Source organism: Lithobates pipiens, unplaced genomic scaffold (genome assembly GCF_037356315.1).
Source record: "Lithobates pipiens isolate NorthernLeopardFrog02 unplaced genomic scaffold, aLitPip1_a1.2 Scaffold_8, whole genome shotgun sequence".
NCBI classification, from domain to species: domain Eukaryota; kingdom Metazoa; phylum Chordata; class Amphibia; order Anura; family Ranidae; genus Lithobates; species Lithobates pipiens.
In genome coordinates this window covers 561,950,778-561,964,591 of record NW_027507903.1, presented here as the reverse complement: position 1 = coordinate 561,964,591, position 13,814 = coordinate 561,950,778, and the positions used below count along the sequence as shown (strand labels likewise).

General features: G+C 41.3%; 1 protein-coding gene across 2 annotated transcripts in view; it reads left to right on the top strand.

Annotated features, from left to right (window-relative positions):
* ADGRL1 (adhesion G protein-coupled receptor L1) overlaps window positions 1-13,814 on the top strand; it is a 624,094-nt gene that overhangs the window by 230,859 nt on the left and 379,421 nt on the right. For both annotated transcript variants that reach the window (XM_077470079.1, XM_077470078.1), the window contains exon 2: window positions 6,377-6,508. In XM_077470079.1, the coding sequence (XP_077326205.1) occupies window positions 6,439-6,508 (70 nt within the window). In that variant the 5' untranslated portion in view covers window positions 6,377-6,438. The remainder of the gene's footprint in view (window positions 1-6,376; window positions 6,509-13,814) is intronic.

Here is a 13,814-nt window from a genome sequence, read left to right as displayed (position 1 = left end):
GTGTGATATGTGTATAGTACATATACTCTGTAATGTGTGATATGTGTATAGTACATACACTCTGTAATGTGTGATATGTGTATAGTACATACACTCTGTAATGAGAGACATGAGCACAGAGTGCAGTGTGTATATAGTACATACACTCTGTAATGAGTCATATGTGTATAGTACATATACTCTGTAATGTGTGATATGTGTATAGTACATATACTCTGTAATGTGTGATATGTGTATAGTACATATACTCTGTAATGTGTGATATGTGTATAGTACATATACTCTGTAATGTGTGATATGTGTATAGTACACATACTCTGTAATGTGTGATATGTGTATAGTACATACACTCTGTAATGTGTGATATGTGTATAGTACATACACTCTGTAATGAGAGACATGAGCACAGAGTGCAGTGTGTATATAGTACATACACTCTGTAATGAGTCATATGTGTATAGTACATATACTCTGTAATGTGTGATATGTGTATAGTACATATACTCTGTAATGTGTGATATGTGTATAGTACATATACTCTGTAATGAGTCATATGTGTATAGTACATACACTCTGTAATGTGTGATATGTGTATAGTACATACACTCTGTAATGAGTCATATGTGTATAGTACATATACTCTGTAATGTGTGATATGTGTATAGTACATATACTCTGTAATGTGTGATATGTGTACAGTACATACACTCTGTAATGTGTGATATGTGTATAGTACATATACTCTGTAATGTGTGATATGTGTATAATACATATACTCTGTAATGTGTGATATGTGTATAGTACATACACTCTGTAATGTGTGATATGTGTATAGTACATACACTCTGTAATGAGTCATATGTGTACAGTACATACACTCTGTAATGTGTGATATGTGTATAGTACATATACTCTGTAATGAGTCATATGTGTATAGTACATATACTCTGTAATGTGTGATATGTGTATAATACATATACTCTGTAATGAGTCATATGTGTACAGTACATACACTCTGTAATGTGTGATATGTGTATAGTACATATACTCTGTAATGAGTCATATGTGTATAGTACATATACTCTGTAATGTGTGATATGTGTATAATACATATACTCTGTAATGAGTCATATGTGTACAGTACATATACTCTGTAATGTGTGATATGTGTATAGTACATATACTCTGTAATGAGTCATATGTGTATAGTACATATACTCTGTAATGTGTGATATGTGTATAATACATATACTCTGTAATGAGTCATATGTGTACAGTACATACACTCTGTAATGAATGATATGAGTACAGAGCACAGTGCATTGCATGAATGCAGAAAGGAAGGATTGCAGAATGCAGCATGTAGCACATGTGAAGAGGACAGCATGTATGTAGAATGCGGTGTGCAGGGTGTTGCAGATCTGTGCTTGACGTGTGCTTGATACTCATAATAGCTGAGATTTGCGACCAAATGGGGAAGAGAGGAGGAAAGGTGTGTGAGAGAGAGAGCGTGCCAGGATTAATAAAGAAGACGGGGAGGGAAGGTACGAACGTAGAGAGAGGTGTACAGGAAATGTAGAGAGTGCCAGTGATATTAGAAGAGGAGAGGGAAATGAATGTAGAAGAGACAATGACGTAAGACGATAGATAGATAGATAATTCTAGAATGATAGAAAATAGATCAATAGGTAGATGATATACGCTGGGGCGGTGAAGTCGCTTATGGCTTGTCTTAGTGCGGTGGGATGGGGAGATATATGGGAAAAGTCGGAATGGGAGAAGGGAAACCGGCGAGGAATAAAAAGGGGGGGGAGGGTCTCATGATCTGGGAATCCACACATTATTACTAGATGGGGGATGGGGATACGAGGGAACATGGAGATTCCAAGAGATATATTAAGGTTTGGTGAGGAAGACAGCTCCAGACAGGCTTGCGTTGTGCCTCCCATATATAATGCATACAGTGTGGCCGCTCTCCCTCCCTCCCCCCGCAGTGACACAAATAGAGGACGAGTGTGCGGCTCACACTGCCCGGCCATCCTGATCATTTCAATGCTGCTTAACCCTTAGCAGTGTCCAGATGAAAATGGCCGCCCTCATTCAACACTGAATAACCGGCGGATTGCTTAATTATACCAAGAGTGACAGACTTGCTGCCGCTATATAATCTGCCAAAGTATTTATGAATTTGGGAACACTATAAAAGGCACCATTGTTAGAAAAGCTGTAGGGCACTGAAGCCTATTTATGAGCCTTTGTGAAATTTACATTGTAAAAATCTAAAGTAGCAATTCACCTACCCACTGACAAATTTCCATTGTGGAATTCAGAAATTGGGGCTGGTTACAGGAAAACGGGGACACCAGGAGGTATGTGGGGTCCGGGCAATTAGGAGCAAAAGGGCCAAGCGCTGCGTACAAAGTGCAGCAACCCGGACAACTAAGCAGTCCCAATTCAGGAGTCAGCTGTGCGGGAATTCGTATTGGTGCCGCGGGACTGCCATGTGGGCTCTGCTTGTTGTAATGTTTTACTAAATGACATCAATGGGGTTTCTTTGTAAGACACACACGACACATAGCACAGAATACACACACATAGCACAGAACACACACATAGCACAGAACACACACACACAACACATAGCACAGAACACACATACACAACACATAGCACACCACACACACAACACATAGCACACCACACACACAACACATAGCACACAACACACACACACAACACATAGCACACAACACACACAACACATAGCACACAACACACACACAACACATAGCACACAACACACACACACAACACATAGCACACAACACACACACAACACATAGCACACAACACACACACACAACACATAGCACACAACACACACAACACATAGCACAGAACACACACGCGCACACAACACATACCAGAGTAAACACACAACACATAGCACAGAACATACACACACAACATATAGAACAGAACACACAACATATAGCACAGAACATGCACACACACACACACACAACACATAGCACAGTACACACACAACACATAGCACAGCACACACACACACAACACATAGCACAGCACACACACAACACATAGCACAAAACACATACACAACACATAGCACAGAACACACACACACAACACATAGCACAAATCACTCACACATACACCACAGAAAATCCATATACCACAGTACATACATGCACCAATCATCAGAAAACACACAGAGCACACACATAGCACAAAACAAACTCAAACATACAACACAGAAAATCCATATACCACAGTGCATACCTGCAACAATCATCACAAAACACACAAACGGCACAGAATGTACACAGAATACATACAGCATGAGACTCAATTCACAAAGATTTAACACGAGAATAAGGATCTTCATTTTAGGCAAGCGACTCATTTTTAGAACCCCTTATGGCGCGTACACATGATCAGACTATCCTGGGGACTTAGTCCAGCGGACAACCCTCCAGACTTTGCAGCGGAGGTCTGCGGACTTTTGAAATGAACGGACTTGCCCACACACGGAGTAAAGTCTGTTCATTTTGAATGTGGCTCCAGGTAGATGTAACTAGCGAAGGAAGTCAATGTCGCCACCTCCATCAGCGAGATTGACACCTAGCTAGCCCCGTCACCTGGTATGGATTTAAAGGGGAACCCCTACGCTGAAAAAACAGCGTGGGAGTCCCCCCAAAGTCAAAACAAGACCCCTAAAGTCCGAAGAAGACCCCCGATGTCGGAAGAAGACCCCCGGACGGCGGCATTGACGAAGGAGAAAGCCGGGCTCCTCCGCTAGTAAAAGAGCTAGCGTTAAAAGAGCAGAAGATAGCGGAGGAGTCCAGCGAGAAGACCCCCGAAGACGGAAGAAAATCCCCGTAGCTGTCTAATAAAGTATTTTAAAAACCTGTGTTGTGTTTTTTTTCCCCCAAGTGAATGAGTAGGGGTACATCATACCATATACTCATTCACATAGGGTAGGGGGCCAGAATCTGGGGGCCCCTTATTAAAAGGGGCTCCTGGATTCTGATAAGCCCCTGCCCGCAGACCCTGACAACCAACGGCCAGGGTTGTCGGGAAGATGCCCTTGTCCTCATCAACATGGGGACAAGGTGCTTTGGGGTAGGGGGCCGCAGGTCCCCCCTTCCCCAAAGCACCCCCCCATGTTGAGGGCACAGGACCTAGTTCGGCTCGGGGGGGGTGCTCGCTCGTCCCCATCCCCTTTCCTGACTGGCCGGGCTTCGTGCTCGGATAAGGGTCTGCTATGGAATTTGGGGGGACCCCCACAATGTTTTTTTGGCGTAGGGGTTCCCCTTTAAATCCATACCAGGCGACGGGGCTCACGAGGTGTCAATCTCGCTGATGGAGGCAGCGATATTGACTTCCTGCGCTAGTCCCGTCTACCTGGAGCCACGTTCAAAATGAAAGGACTTTACTCCGTGTGTGGGCAAGTCCATTCATTTCAAATGTCCGGCGGACTACCACACAGACGGGCGGATTGTCTGCCGGACTGCCGAGTCTGGTGGACAATTTTGAATCAAGACTTCTTTCTAAGTCCGCTGGACTTTTTGGAAGAAAAAGTCCACCGGAGCCCACACACCGCCGAATTGTCTGGCGGACCATAGTCCGATTGTGTGTACGTGGCATTAGGATTCAACTTAAAATAAATGTCACTTTAAAAAAAAAAAAAAAAAGTACCTTTTTATCTGTTTTTATTAAATATTTTTTATAGGAATAGAAAGGTCCTTATTATAGGGTGTGAGCTTTGTGAATCGATCCTTTGGCATGGAATATACACTACAGAACAAACTCAGTATAAACAGCACACATGCAGCACAGCATACACAGCCCTTATAATTCCTGTTTCCTGTTACCTTTGACCTGGATGTAGTTATACAGTTCAACATGGCTCCCCAAACTAACAGCTTGCAGTCTCTTCATTACTATACTTGAAACAAAATCCTACACTGCACACGCTGCCCAAATTCTACACTGCACACTGCATACACTGCCCAAATTCTACACTGCACACAGCACACACTGCCCAAATTATACACTGCAAACAGCATACACTGCTCAAATTCTACACTGCACACAGCATACACTGCTCAAATCCCACACCACACAGCATGCACTGCCCAAATCCTACACCACACACAGCATACACTGCTCAAATCCTACACTGCACACAGCATACACTGCACACAACATACACTGCTCAAATCCTACACCACACAGCTTGCTCTGCCCAAATCCTACACCACACACAGCATACACTGCTCAAATCCTACACCGAACGCAGCATATGCTACCCAAATTCTACATCGCATACAGCATACACTGCCCAAATCGTACACTGCACACAACATACCCTATCCAAATCCTACACAGCAGCAGTATACACAGCCCAAATCCAACATTACATACAACAGACATGGCCTATACGATGCACAAATCCTATATTCCACACAGCACAAACAGCCTAAACATGCACTGCACACAGCATACATTACACAAAACATACACTAAACACAACATAAAATGCACACAGCATATACAGTACAAAAACATACAATACACAACACAAATTCATACACTTCCATTTTCTAGCTGTAGGTCCAGTGTGAAGAAAAGGCTCTGATATTGACTGCCTCTGCCTGAGTACCCAACCATAGCTTCTGCCTGAAGGAGGAAAAAAAATTTAAAGTCAGCAGCTACAAATACTGTAGCTGCTGACTTTTAATATTAGGACACTTACCTGTCCAGGGTTCCCGCAATGTCGGCACCCCAGCCGATTTTCGGGTCGGCTCAGGGGTGCTGCCGCCACCATTCATGGCAAGGGAAACCGGTAGTGGAGCCTTTCTGCTTCATGGCCGGTTCCCTACTGCGCATGTGCTAAGCACACTGCGCTTTCTAACTGACTCGGCAGCAGAGGAGGGAGCAGGGGGGCGAAACTTTTGAGGGACAGCACCGCATCGCAGTCTCCCAGAATTGGGAAAGGGTACCAGTCAAAAAGAGGAGGAAGCAGATAAGCGGAGGTTCCACTTTTGGTTGGAATTCTGCTTTAAGTTTGCCACACACCACAGTACAGTCTACAATCTATCTTTTAGATCTACCAACATGTATGTCGTACAATGATCACCAATAGAGGATCTGACTAATTTCATTTTATCATGGGTTACATCTGGCTCAGAGGTCCATAAACTTTGCTGTGCATGAAATAGTAGCCTGCAAATGACTCTTACTGGAATGCTGGATATCAAAGCCCCAATCTTCTGATCTCCCTATATTACCTGTTTAGGTTTATATGTCCTTTACGTTCTTAATAATTATTTTTCTTGTGTTTTTACAGTGCTCCAGTTGGAGCGGTGATGTCACAGTGGAGTGCTCACTGACAGGGTTGTGTCGAGCGGTATGGCGGGGGCCTGGATGGTTCTGTGGGGTGTCTGTTCAGCCGCCATATTATTGACGTCCTCTACTCAAGGTAAGTTCCCCCCTGCTCCTATATTTTTGCACCTGAATCTATTCATAATTACATTTGTCTGCTTTGGCTTTATTTTTCACTCAATGTGTTTTCATGACTGCCTAAACCTCCCCCTTGACGTGCTTTGAAATACCAAATATTAAGCCTATAATTACAGAAGATTTTAGCCACAGCAATAAATTATGAAATCAAGAGTCCCATGTGAATCATTAGGAAAGATTCCCATGAACGTTCTTTCAGTCTACAAAATAGCTGCCTGCAGACTGACCAGGGAATGCTTCCGTCTGACCTTTATTTAATGAGCCAGTATTTAGTTAGCCATAGCTAGGCATGAAACCTGTTCCCCACAAACGGTGAGGCTTTGGACCACTGCTGCAATTGTTTCTGTAGCTACAAACTAAAATCTGAAGAGAAGGAGACAAAATGTGAGGACACGGTGACATAAAAATGTCGGCAGTGAGGAGGAAGAAAGTGAGAAGAGGCAACAGTAGAACAATCCTCCAACCGTTTTTGTGACCATTATATGCTACTTACCATAGCAGTCAATCAAATGTGCATTTGTTCACCATGTCTATATACACTCGGTGAGATCTAAATGGGTGGTGTACTTTACATAGTGCTCTTGGCCTTGTGCCACGTTGTTCTATTTATCTGATCAACCTCTCCTCCAATTTGGGAATGCAGAAAGTGGCTTAAAGCAGGTTGATGCATCTTAGAAGTAGTTCACAGTCTATATTCCCATCGCACACGTTCCTGGTATAAGCTTTTTAGGCTACTGGGTGCTGTAGCGACAGCCAGCTGGATACTGGCACTTATGTAGATATTCGTCAGTACACCAAGGACCGTCAATTTTTGCCCAAACATTGTTTTATTAAAGAAAGAACACATCACAAAACAGTGTAGTGCAATGTTTCAGAGCCACGCAGGACCCCTTCGTCAGGCAAAAAAGTTGGAACGCTGTGTAAAATCTACAAAAAACACAATGCAATGATTTGCAAATCTCCTAGATCCATTGTTTATTCAAAATAGAAAATAGAAAACATATCAATAAAAAAAAAATAAGGTCATCTTCAAACTGATGACAGCAACATGTCTCAAAAAAGTTGGGACAGGGCAACAGAAATCTGACAAAGTGGTAAAATTCCCCCTTTCAAACATTCGGACTATTTGTTTTAACGGTTCAGTAATGTTTTTTTCAAAGGAAACCCGGATGAAGTTTACATTTTTCATCCGCTTTTACATCAGTTTTTTACATCTGCCAGCTAAAGTCCTTCACCACTTGGGTCCTGCAGCCACTTTATCATGCCAAAACAGACCGTTTGTTTACATCCATTTGTTCGTCCAATCCATTGTTTTAACAGAAGACAAAATGGGTTTTGATTCATTCCAAAAGAAGGATGTTGACAGACACTTATGTAAACAGATGTGAATGGATGATCATCTGTTTACATCCATTTTTCCAAAGAGATGCAATGATGTCTGTTTGATGTCTGTTTTCCAACCATCACCGGATGGATGAAAACGGACAATTGGTCAGCATGTGTGAAAGGGACCTAACAAGGAAGAGCTGAAAGGACATTTTGCAGCTAATTAGCAACAGGTCAGTAACATGATTGGGTATAAAAAGAGCATATTTTTATACCCAAGTCAGAGTGTCTTAGAAATGAATGCGCAGAGGTTCACAAATCTGTGAAAAGCTGCATCTAAAAATTTTCAAACAATTTCAGAATAATGTTTCTCAATGTAAAATTGCAAAGACTTTAAATATATGAACATCTACAGTACATAATATCATCGAAAAATTCAGAGAATTGGGAGAAATCTCTGTTTACAAGGGACAAGGCTGAAATGCAATATTGGGTGCCCATAATCTCGGGCCCTCAGACAGCACTACATTAAAAACAGGCATGAATCTGTGATGCACATCACCACATGGGATTAGAAATACATCCAAATTTGCAAGTTAAAGCTCTAACATGCAAAGAAGAAGCCATATCTAAACAAGATTCAAAATTGCTGTCCCCTTTTTCTGAGCCAAAGCTCATTTAAAATGGTCTGTTGCAAAGTGGAAAACTGTTCTGTGGTTAGACCAATCAAAATTTGACATGCTTTTTGGCAACCCTCTGTACCAAAGAGAAGAGGGACATTCCAGGTCCTTATCAATGCTTAGGTAAAAGCCTGCATGTCTGATGGTATGGAGGGCTCATTAGTGCGAATGGAATGGGAAGCTTGCACATCGGGAAAGGCATCATCGGTGCTGAAAGATAGATCCATATTTTAGCGCAGCATATGCTCCCATCTAGACAAAATCTTTTTCAGGGAAGGCCTTGCATATTTCAGTAATATAAAGTTAAGGTATCCCTGCGCTATCATCAAGGGCATAGGCTATCACTAAGGATAGGTTGCAGCAAACCACCGACAGGGGTATAAACCCTACCCCCCGAATAGCAATAATGTGAAAATCAAATAAATGGTGTTGCGCTACCTTAAGAGATTAAACTATACTACAGTGTTTTGTGCATACATGTATATTAACAGTTGTGCTAAATAATAAGCTAACAGGGATAATGTTTCCTCCTATTAAGTAGGTGTAGCAGAATTACCCTAAGCTAAACAATTATATATTACACAGTGTATACAAAATAATTCAAAATATATAAAGTGCCTCAAGCAAATACAATCATGAATAATCAAATAGGTGAGTAAAGTGTCCAGTGCTTAAATATAGTAGCAGCAATAAACAAATAACAAGGTGTCTTGTGCTTTAAAATAGCTCAAAAGTAATACAATCAAGAAAGCTATATAGAATTCCAAGCGTGGCACACACCGTGCAAACTAAGCAAAAAAACAAAACAAAAACAAAACAGCTCATAAATAGAGTCTTTATGTGGGCTTGAAGTGAATAAAGTGACCAATGACTTATTCAGTGCTTCTCCAGATAAGGTGCCAAAGGTGCACCATTTATTTGATTTTCACAATATTTCAGTAATAGTATGGCTTCATATTAGAAGAGTCGGGGTTCTGAACTGGCCTGCCTGCAGTCCAGACCTTTCACCAGTGGAAAATATTTGGCACATCTTGAAACAAAAAGTACGACAAAGAAAACCCAGAACTATTAATCAGTAAGAATCTCATGTCAGGCAAGAATGGGACAACATTCCTTTCCCAAAACTCTAGCTGGTCTCCTCAGTTCCCAGAAGTTTCGAGAGTGTTGGTAAAAGAAGAAGGGATGCTATACCGTGGTAAACATGGCCCTGTCCTAACTCTTTTGAGACGTGTTGCTGCCATCTATTTCAAAATGATCTTATTTTTTTCTTAAAATTGTGCATTTTGTCAGTTTAAACATGTAATATGTTTTCTATTTTCTATTGTGAATGAAATATGGGATTATGAGCTTAGCAAATCATTGCATTCTGTTTTTATGTAGATTTTAAACAGCGTCCCAACTTTTTGAGAATTGAAGTTGTAGTTGAAGGGATTAAATAGTCCATTTATAAAACCTAATTCTCACTTTCATGATGTCTAGTGCTACACAGTGTACAGTTCTCCTTATTGATGCTTCTGCGGGAACCGTAGCCTCCTGTCACATGATTCTGTGTTGTACAACCTCCCTCTCATGCTCCAGTGTGATTTGGCGAGGCTGCAGTGAAGTCAGTAGTGAATGTTCAAGCAAGACCTACATTTTCACAGACCATTCCGTAGATGGGTATACTGGCAACTGCAACGATTTGGATATTGAGGCAGCCAGCAGCACAGGATAAAAAAACAGACACATTTATTCAAGTAGGCTGTATTCATTGAAATCGTTTAAATGTGGGAGAATGTTAAAGGGGTTGTAAAGCTTCATTTTTTATTTTCTAAATAGGTTCCTTTAAGCTAGTGCATTGTTGGTTCACTTCGATTTCCCTTCTAAATTTCTAATTTTCTAATTTCTCACTTCCTGTTTCTCCTCGGTAAACGTCACACCATCATCCGAGTGGTATTTAGTCAGCCTGAACAGTTTACTGAACATCTTACTGAGGAGGAACAGGAAGTGAGAAATTCAGACAAAGAAAACAAAGAAAAACAAAAAACATTTAGAAGGGAAATCGAAGGAAATGGTAAGTGAACCAACGATGCACTAACTTAAAGGAACCTATTTAGAAAATAAAAAACAAACCTTTACAACCCCTTTAAATATGGGAGAGCTCAAGGATGACCTTGTCAGGGTGCTTGCTGCTCTTTCAACGTCCAATTGCAAGCTAGGGTAGATCCAGTAAGAGGCTATATTGCTTAACTGCTATGGAATCTGCAGGGAAAACCAGGTCACAACACTAACTGAGCAGTCTACACCTCCTTAAGTGACTATAGCAGTTAAATTATATGTATTTTGATTGCATATTTAGAATCTTTATTCTGAGTTCATCTTAAGAAAAAAAGTGCAGAGCAAAGTGCTGTACAAGGAGCAATGAATGGTTGCTACACTGTTATTTACTTTATTAAGTAAACCCTTTCAATAAAGGCACTTTGCTTTCTCCATCTTTCCCGCAACGCAACCCCTCCTCCCGTTACCTCCATCTTCCCTCTATTCTCAGAAGTTAATCACTCAACAGAAAGCTAATTAACACCTAATTAATTCATGGATCTCTCTAACCTGGGAGTCAGGAACACTCAACATTTACTGGCAGATAAATAAATTGGGATTTTTCTGCCAATTTTTGAGTCCTTAATTCCTGCAAAAATAACAAAAAAGAAACTTTTCTTTTCTCCTGGGTTGAGAATTCTTTCTTTTCAAGCATCAAGCAAAAAAACAAAAAAACAAACAGTTACTTGTTGTCTAAGGTTATCTAGAGGTCTAGCACAACATCCTCAGTTATATTAATAAAACACAAAACTGAACTTGAGCTAATAAATCCTCAGTGAAATTTTCTTTAATTAAAAGTTAAAAAAATATATATAATACAAATCAGAAATGTATGCAAATGTTTCCCCACTTTGATAGTTCTTTATTTTTTCCCCCAATTTAATTAAGACTGAACTTTGGAAAAGCACTTATTAGGAAAGGTATATACTGTATGTACAAGTAGATCTACTATGATAATTGTACTCTTGCAATGTATTAGAATGTTATATTATTGAGCTTGCTGCTAAACATCGGTGTGTGTTTCCACACATACCTCCCAACATTTTGAGATGGGAATGAGGGACACCTACCAGGAAACGTATGTAGGCATAGAACACGCCCCTTGCCACACCCCCTTAAAGGAAAATTAACCAAAAAAAAGTTAACAGCTATTTCTTTATATCAGATTTTAAAATTTACAAATGCAGCACTTTAGAAATTGAATGAAAGGTTTAGCACTGGGTAGGGATCAGCTTCGTGTTTGAGTCGAACATACGTTCGACTCGAACATCAGCTGTTCGCCCGTTCGGTGAATTCCGAACGGTGTGGGCTGTTCGCGCCAAATTCGTGTGGCGCTCACGGCCCACAATGCACTGCGGTGGCGCAGTGCATTGCTGGCTCATGATTGGCCAAGCATGCACTGTGACCCCGCATGCTTGGCCAATCACAGCGCCAGCAGCGAGGAGAGCCATGATTGGCCACAGGCAGGATGCCTGTGGCCAATCATAGCTCAGGCTGTGTAGTACACGCCCCACACTATATAAGGCCGCCAGCGCGGCGGCCTTGTGTAGTGTGTTGGCGTCTGAAGCAGTTAGTGGATGTTCTGTGTACCTTCAACACAGTATACACTGATCGTTATCGGCTGATTTTTTGTTCTTGCTCTTCTGTAGTGGTTGTTGTCTGCGTGCCCTGACCGCAGTATACACCGCTATAATCACCTATATATCTAGCGATATATCTATCTTTTATAATAGAGCTTGCAGTCAATGTTAGGAGATTGTGCGTGCTGTCTGCGTGCTCTGAACCCAGTATACACCGCTATATCCACCTATATAGCTAACTATCTTGCTCGTTTTAAATAGAGCTGTCAGTCAGTGGTAGGAGATTGTGCGTGCTGTCTGCGTGCTCTGAACGCAGTATACACCGCTATATCCACCTATATAGCTAACTATCTTGCTCGTTTTAAATAGAGCTTGCAGTCAGCGGTAGAAGATTGTGCGTGCTGTCTGCGTGCTCTGAAAAAGACAGACGGCAAAACAAATTATACAGGGGTGATAACCCTTCCCTATGTTTTCCAAAAAGCTTAAAAGTAGTTTTTTTGACTGGAGCTACACTTTAAAAATGTACCAGTTGAAAATTACAAACAGATTCAACTTAACACAACAAACCTACACTGTACCTGTCTTGTTTGCACCGCCTGTATACTGCTGTTCTGAGTATATAGGGCCTGGGGGGCCACACGTATTTCCTTTTTTTAATATGGGTACAGGGTTCCCCTTAATATGCGTACAAGACCCAAAGGGGCTGGTAATGGGCAGGGAGGGCTACCCATGCCATTTTTCTCAATGATTTTCAATCATATTGCTGGACCCAGATATAACATTAAAACCGCAAGCAGTTTTAAATGATGTTATTTCCGTTTAATGTAATTTTGTGCAGGGACTGTTCTAAACACAGGAAACACGTGGCACTTCACAGGCATACTACAGACACCCCCCAGGCATGATATTTAAAGGAATATTTCACCTTTTTTTTTTCACTTTAATCGTCATTAAAATCAGTGCTCCCGCCAAAACGGCCATTTTTTTTGCATTGACCCATGTCCCCTGGGGCAGGAGCCAGGTCCCCAAACCCTTTTTAGTACAGTATCTTGCATATTAGCCGTTAAAATTAGCACTTTTAATTTCGAACGTTCGAGTCCCATAGACTTCAATGGGGTTCTAACGTTCGTACGAATTTGGGGTCCGTTCGAAAGTTCTGGTGCGAACCAAACCGGGGGGTGTTCGGCTCATCCCTAGAATGGGTAACACTTTGTGAAAGATAACAAATGCATTTTATACACAACTATATAGATCAGAACAAAATGAGGGACAAATAAGGAGGAAAGAGGGACATTGCTCCAAATCAGGGATGGTCCCTTGAAATCAGGGACAGTTGGAAGCTATGCCCACACCAACAGAACCAAATAATACAAAAAAGTGTAGTGCTACCTCAATTTTTTTAAATATGTGCGAATAGTGTTGGACTTCTACCAAAAATGTAGGTAGTGTATGTAGGCACACTTTTTTCTATTATTTACAGTGGTGTGAAAAAGTGTTTGCCCCCTTCCTCATTTCCTGTTCCTTTGCATGTTTGTCACACTTAAGTGTTTCGGAACATCAAACCAATTTAAACAATAGTCAAGGACAACACCAGTAAACACAA